The sequence below is a fragment of the Syngnathus floridae genome, chromosome 7 (assembly GCF_059516105.1).
Source record: "Syngnathus floridae isolate MCC-2025c chromosome 7, RoL_Sflo_1.0, whole genome shotgun sequence".
Lineage (NCBI taxonomy): Eukaryota > Metazoa > Chordata > Actinopteri > Syngnathiformes > Syngnathidae > Syngnathus > Syngnathus floridae.
The window spans coordinates 5,477,773-5,485,165 of NC_142419.1; the positions used below are offsets into that span (position 1 = coordinate 5,477,773).

Genomic DNA, 7,393 nt, shown 5'->3' on the forward strand with positions numbered 1-7,393 from the left:
CATTGCAAAGGACGCACTACATGTTAACTTGCTTTTCAATGCACTTTGCCTTGGTTATTCTATTTGGTTCATACAGTTCATAAGAAATAATATACTGGTCTTGCAATATTGTTTGCAGTGCCATCGTCTCAGCTACCTTGAAGTGTCTCATGAAATTTTACAACCTCACAGATAATGTAAGGAAGTAACGTAATGACGTACTGACACAGCACCACTGACACTCAGACCTGTCTTTGTTACCTCCTCCAAGTGCATTGTGAGAGTCATTCCAAATGTTTCAAATCAAGTGAAAATTGTTTCTTTACAAAATACAGACATTTAAAATCATGCGCAATCAACCCACAATTTGATTGTAAATACTTTGTGTGTTTGTTACCAGTTGACTACATCTAAAAAAAAAAAAAAAAAACAATTACAAGAATAATATTAGAACAAGCACATCCATACACAACCAATATTATATAACTTGGTGGGAGTCACAAAGAAAATGCAAAACAGCGTTCAAATTGAAGTTCTGTATTAGTGATTGACAAACTTTCTTGTACATACCAGGATCTCCCTAAGCCAACCCGAGCCAACTTCATTCTAAATGTGGAAACTGATGAACTCTTCATTACTGCAGGCCTTCAAGACAGGGTTGCGCAGGTAAGTAGCACATGTAAACAGGGATGGACCCGTGACCGGGGGTACAGAGCATTTGCATTTACAAGAAAAACTCTAAAACGGTCTGGTGAACATCTGGCGAGCAATTGGCTACCTTGAGTGAACCCTGGCGAACCCTGACATGAACGTGCATTTGTTAACTTTGCCAAAAATTGCAAATCTTTGCCCCTCGGTGGGAGTGGGTCTTGACCGTTATGTGCACAACCAGTAGCAGGGAATTATGGTTTGTTGTGCAGGTCTACGAAGGTTTAGTCTACATGGACTTCAGCAAGAAGCTCATGGAAGAACAGGGTTATGGTATTCACACTGTATAATACACACACATGAAACAAAAATCAGTTTATAGTTTAAATGTATGGCATGTGTGGTGTTTTACACTTTAAGGGAACTACATTTCCCTTGATATGAGCGGCCTGCCTCCATTCTGGTTGGCCTACTTGAGTGACCCGAGTGACTCTGGGCGCATCCATAACAACGTCCGACAACGCTGGCTCAGCGGTAGGCTAATTTTCTTTTTTTTTTATTATTATTAAATAAAACACTAATTCCTCCTCCATTCGCATTGGTTACACTCCGGACCACCCCCGCAATAAGTAATATACTTTAGGTATGTTTTTACAGCATTTATGGCACTTGAGTTTTCCCAAAGAGTTTTAAACACATTTGGAAAATAATACAAACCCATATGAACACGTAATTGAGAAAGAGCAAGGGTAATGGACAACACAAAAGGAATCATGCCTAAAGATGAAAATTAACCCAGAGCCATTGCTTTCGGTCATACATTTTTGTTTCTACCAATTTTTGTGGTCAACACAAGTGAGTTTGAGTTGCTTGGCTGTTTTTCCCATCAGCCCTAGAAATTTACACTTTCAAACATAAGTGTTCACTCAGTCAATTCTGGAATTACATTCAATATAAAAAAGATAATTGTACCCCCAAAAAAATCTTTGTAATGTCAGGACCAAAATCATGACAGTAAATGGGAGTTTACCGTTTTAAATCTGAAAAGTCATAATACTCAATTCAGTTGTCATAAAATCAGTGATTTTAATTGACCTGAAATTGGCACACAATGTTTTAAGTGGTTTTATAGTCCACATTGTATCATGTAATGATATTTATTTACAGTTGTAGATCACAAAAAGTGGTTGCAAAGAGGTTGTTTATATAGCATGAGTTGTCTTTCTTCAGGGGAGCCTCTTGTGGTCGAAGCCATGGAGACATTTGCTCACCTTACTGATCAAGCCAGGTAGAGCAAGTCATTATGTCTCAAGTATATTTTTTTAGATTGTAAACACTTGTGGTGTATTTTGAGGAAACATTTTTAATACAAGACCTTCATTTCACCTTAGCCGTGGCTGAAAGAAACATCCCATCTGTTTTCTCAGGGTGGCTCTATTGGAAAAAGACTGGAACCGTCTCGCGCAACTAATGGACGAAAACTTTGAGCTAAGGAGGTAAATCATCGTAAAACTATTTGCAATGCACAATATTAGAAATGGAACCATTGCAAATATTCGCTTGAGGATTTTAGAAATACTGTAGTTTGTCTTAGAATTTTAACATAAATAGAGCCATGTCTTATCTTGATGCAACGGACACATTTAAGAGATTCTTTTTGCGCTGTATTTAGAATAATAATGTCAAAGTTTAAACGTGAAAAAGCAGCTGTTTGTACAGCCACACAAGTGTGTTTAGACTAAGCAGCAGATACACTGCCTCCAACAGGTCCGTGTACACAGATGAGTGCCTTGGACCTGGCAACCTCAAGATGGTGGCGTTAGCAAAGGAGGTAGCCATTCAGGGATTTCTGTCTCTACATATAAACTTCATATTTATTTTCAATAGCAATTTGTGTCTTTCTCAAAAGTAAAATGCTGTTTCTCCGAATGCCTTGTGCTTCTTGCAGTTTGACTCAGCAGTGAAGTTACCAGGCAGTGGAGGGGCAGTGGTGGGATTGTGTCGAGACCCAGAAAAACTAGTAAGAATACAACACAGAATATTTCCAGCTGCAGTTGCCTTTATTGATGGCAGTGTTCAAATCTCAAACCGTTTACAAGTATCACCTCCCAAAAAAAATATAGCTCTTCAAGGATCACCACAATGGCCAATATTAAAATAGTCAAAAGGTACAATGATTTTAGTCCTCAAAAGCACATTTACTGTAAAATATGTATAAATACAACTGAAATGTACTTAAACTATATACTTAACACGTACAATATGTACTTAAATACACCTAAATCTCAATTTTACTCTCTTCAATCCTGGGCGACTTTCTGTCTAAAGGGGTTTGGTCATGGACCCCTTTTTTTGTTGTTGTCATAAATACATTTTCAAGTAGTATTTTAAATGGATGATATATGTAAGACCGAACGAAGCTAAATGCCTAACGCGTAAAGCCCGTAAACCTTAGCACTAGTGATTCGATGAATTTCTGTGACCAATTTAAAGGCGTTAAATAATAAGAAGTGGGGCTGTTTGATCTTTATCACTGCTTTATTTACAGTGTTACGGATAGCGTAGATCGTTTTTGAGTCAGAAAGGGGGAAGCCCGCGGAAGCACCTCATCCACACAGTCACTCACAAGTCAAAGAGAATGGATGCTCTATTCTCTCTTCCACCCAAATCACATAGCATCAAAATGACTTACTCAGTCTGCCTGATACTCTCATCTGCGTATTGCTTTTCTTTTAATAAAATGTCAACAGACTTTGATATGTAGGGAGAATTCACAAAGGGACCCCTTCGGCTTCCCAACAGCATCCCTGATGTAAATTAACGTAACAAAGGACCCCTTTGGCTGCCTTAAAACATGCCTTTCAAAAAAATCTTTCTATACAACGCGCTTTTGGGGTTAATGCAATTCCCAAATTCTAGACCACAAAGTCCGCGTAAAATCGAGATTTAGTTGTAGTTAAAAAGAAGCTCAATATTGAATCCCTCCCCCCAAAAAAGTTTAAGATTTATTCTAATGTTTGAATGTATTTCATGATAAAAATGTAAATTTAAACTATTCAATGATTCTCAGTGTTATGCGGGCTCTGGCTAGTGGTATTCAAAAGTATCACTCATTTAGTGGTTTGAGGAAAAAGAATAAATATTTTCTATATCAATCAGTGCCATATGAGTTTTGAACATATTGGGAGTTATGTATGCATACACTGCAAATTTCAACTTGCTGTTGTATGACTGAGCATGGCAAAACCTCAAACTCAGTCATGCGCCACAAAGTCTCGGAAGTGTGTCTGGTATTTCAGTTGAACTTGCTCAAGGGTCACTCCCTTTCCTCATTCTCACATCATCAATATCAGTCATGTCTCGCATTAGTGGTCTGGAACATGTCGTCATAAGCGAGGATTTAGGTTTTACATCTCCTGTACATACTCAGAAGCAACTGATCTCATTACAACATAGTTGCTACACTGTGTAGCTCACAATTTACACGAGTCTTGCTATTCCTATGAATGTCTATGGGTATTTGCAAGTTGTATAACTGTCAGGTTCAAGATCAGCAAAAGGATCAGCAGACAAAACCAGTGAGGCAGAATATTGAGTCTTTTCTCGCGAGGAGTGCATCCAGACTTACAGCAATCCAAATACACTAAAGGTCTGTTACACCCCCCACTCTTTTTATTTAGGAAATGCCTAATGCAATGTGAGACTAGCCCCTGGGGTGGGGGAAAGTGCGGGCTTTGTCTCATGAGAGAAGAAACAAGATTCTATGTGAAAAAAGAAGTTGCAGACAAGACACCATGAGAAAAGAGTGCAAAGACAAAATGCTATGTGAAATAAGAAGTCACAGACATCAACAAAATAGTTTGAGCTATCAACAGCTTTCTTGGATTCCCAGAGATGTAGAAGGTCAGGAAGCTCCAGACAGCATAGTATGACTTGTTGTGGACTGGTGGACGTCTGCAAGGCGAAACAGCAAGCATTCTGTGCAATAATTTTATTAATAAATACTCATTAGGGAACGCATGATAACATATATATACAATTTATCCAACAATAACAGTGATCATCATCAACCTATGGAGGATACCCGCTAGGGTACATTATGGTTGGGAATATGCATTTTTATTTTTGTAAACTCTAATAACATACTAATAATATTAAGTACCAATTATGGTTACTGTTTGACTATTACTGAAAGCAGCAATATCTGGTTGTCTGCAAACAGGAGGAAATGAGACAAGCATTCCAAGAGAGGGGCTATGTCTTCTGTGTCATCACTCCGTACGACCCATCTGCCAGCACAGCCACCACTCAAGCGTGACTGTCTCCCTAGGGCTTCAAGTCAGGCTCCTCAAGGCCAACAAGGGCCAGTGGAATATGAAGAAACATACGTATGTAAATAGATACGTATATGCAATTGGTACTAATAGTGGGTCATATACGTACAGTATCTTAAACAAGTATTCAAACCACTTGAACTTTATTCTTTGCTTTTTTAGTTTAAAATAACTTACTTTAAGAGGTTAAGGTATGTTCGCCAACTACAAAACCCATGATTTTTTTTTCTCCTTCTTTTGCCCCATTTAAAACCCATCCCCATTGTGTTGTACTAGCACCGTCCTGGCTCGCGAGCTCATCTCTCAGGTCCAGCGTTCAAGTTTGCATACTCCCTTTCGTTTGTAGCTATGACATCAAGAGAAGCCAACTACAAAGTAACAACAGAGATGTGGAAACACTTGGGCTGAATATAAAGGCACAGCATTTTCCAGAGTTCTATTCGCTTAAGATGTTAAAAACTGTATGTCATTTTTTTCCCAACTGTGGTACTTTGTTGATTTCTTTCATGAAATCTAAAAATATATACACAAAAAAGGTAAGGTCACAAAATGTGAAAAAGTCCAAGGAGTACGTAAACTTTTTCTAGGCACTGCATGTGAAAAATACCCCACTCTGGAACAATGAGGTTTGTATTTAAATAGTGGAAAAACCAGATTATAAAAATTATTTTGTCTCATAATAGTTTTCATTCTACGCTAGAGCTCAATAATAATTCATGTAAAAATAATTTACCTTTTACTGTTTATAATTGAATTACGGTTCTTGAACGTAAAATTTGTAATGTGCTCATTGTGCAGGTGTGAGTCTGTTCTTTTCTACAGTAATTAAAAACTAATTTTATAAATGTTTTGTGTTTTATTTATATGTTGTTTTTTGGTAGGGTTTCAAAAGGATTGAAAATTTACAGAAAGTCCCTTGGAAATATTCAAAACTGGAGTGGCACAGCGATCGAGTAGTTAGCACGTCCGCCTCACTCACAAGTCAGCGGTTATCACGTGTTCTTCCTGTGCTAGCAGGGTCTTCCTCCCACATTCCAAAACATGTTCATTAGGTTAAATTAAGACTATAATTTGACTAGTTGGTTGTCTGCTCCCTGGTGACCAACCTTTTTACCCCAAAGTGTTTGGGGATGGGCTATAACTAACTGGAAATTTAGAGTAATTTGATGTAAAAGTGTCTCGTTTAATATTAAATATAACATTTTGTGTGTTGTGTAAGTCAAGCAGAAAACAGCTCTTACCCACATCATTACAGTGTGCTCGAGCGTGTGCGCGGCGCGCAAAGTAGTAAGCGAGTCCAAGATTTGGTGCTTCCTCCAGAGGGGGAGCATAAGGTTTACTGGCTGCTCACACAGCGCATCCCAATCTCCGACTTGGTTAAATTTATCATTCACTCTCTGATTTGCAGCTACGGACACACAAACAAGTGCTGTGTCTAGAAGCTTGGGGTTAGGAGGGACCAATGTTCCCTCTAATTTTTCAAGTGTCTGTGCAAACACACAAGCTCCCTGTGCACACTGTGGACAACTGTGTGCAACGTTAGATTAAATAAATAAACTAATAAACAAATAAGTAAGTAAATAAATAAATATTGTCAATGAGAACTTTAACTTGCTCGGTGTCGGATTTTGTTTTGTGACAGCTCGTTCCTTTTCTGACGATCTTTTGCGCTGTCTCGCAATAATGTACCTATCCCCTGTCCCATCTTGAGTCTTTGAACAATTTCAACAGCTTTCAAATAACATTTCTGCTGAATGTAACGCTTGAGGATTGTCCAACTTCCATATTTTTCCCTCAGTAAACTCGCCCGCCACTTTGTCTTCACTGCATGTTTCGCAGGAGGCCTTTCTCATTGGAAAAAGAGAAAATCTCACCCAGTTTCACTGTTTCCTCTTGTAGTTGCACACACTCCGACAGCCATCCAAACTTAAAAGAACTGCCGCATCTCTTATTTATTTTGTCTTGGCGAGTGGATGTGTCGCTGCTCATTCGTTTCGCCATGATTAGCTAATTTAGCATTCGCATCGATTGTCTCCGCCGCACTGTGGTTAGCTAGCTAACCTGCGCGGCACGAATGTGCAAGACTCATATGTGTCATACATAGTATATGTAGCGTAAGTGAACCATATATCATTGGCTGGACACCTGTCAATTACTGATTTACACTACAAAAAGGCACAGAAAGAAAGTCACTCGTCCACTTAATTAGATCAGATTACGTCTATCATTAGATATTCATCAATCAGTTCATGCAGAATTCTATTTTGTGCGCAGCATGGAGTTTCTTGTGCGCAAAGACTGCGCGACCAGTGCGCAATTGCGCAGCTGCGCAGCTTAGAGGGAACATTACTCTACACTAATTCACGTGTTACTTGGTAGCATGTTGACTTCTGTCAAGGACTTTTGCCGTATTCTGTTCGGTGATGACAGAG

The 7,393-nt window shown here is 38.8% G+C and overlaps 1 protein-coding gene and 1 long non-coding RNA gene across 6 annotated transcripts in view; one reads left to right on the forward strand and one right to left on the reverse strand.

Moving 5' to 3' along the window:
- The window catches only part of gkup (glucuronokinase with putative uridyl pyrophosphorylase), a 15,485-nt gene extending 9,679 nt beyond the window's left edge, over nucleotides 1–5,806 (forward strand). For 4 of the 5 annotated variants that reach the window (XM_088381923.1, XM_088381921.1, XM_088381919.1 and 1 more), the window contains 9 exons: nucleotides 119–176; nucleotides 553–645; nucleotides 900–960; nucleotides 1,048–1,161; nucleotides 1,858–1,915; nucleotides 2,055–2,123; nucleotides 2,395–2,458; nucleotides 2,576–2,647; nucleotides 4,850–5,806. In XM_088381923.1, coding sequence (XP_088238049.1) covers nucleotides 119–176; nucleotides 553–645; nucleotides 900–960; nucleotides 1,048–1,161; nucleotides 1,858–1,915; nucleotides 2,055–2,123; nucleotides 2,395–2,458; nucleotides 2,576–2,647; nucleotides 4,850–4,945 — 685 coding nt within the window. In that variant the 3' untranslated portion in view covers nucleotides 4,946–5,806. The remainder of the gene's footprint in view (nucleotides 1–118; nucleotides 177–552; nucleotides 646–899; nucleotides 961–1,047; nucleotides 1,162–1,857; nucleotides 1,916–2,054; nucleotides 2,124–2,394; nucleotides 2,459–2,575; nucleotides 2,648–4,849) is intronic. The other variant, XR_015859641.1, reaches the window with a different exon arrangement.
- LOC148394860 (uncharacterized) lies at nucleotides 4,219–6,963 on the reverse strand. Its single transcript, XR_015859642.1, has 2 exons — nucleotides 6,836–6,963; nucleotides 4,219–4,605 (listed from the first exon to the last, which is right to left on the reverse strand). It is a non-coding gene; the product is annotated as an uncharacterized LOC148394860 (long non-coding RNA).
- Nucleotides 6,964–7,393: the final 430 nt, after the last annotated feature.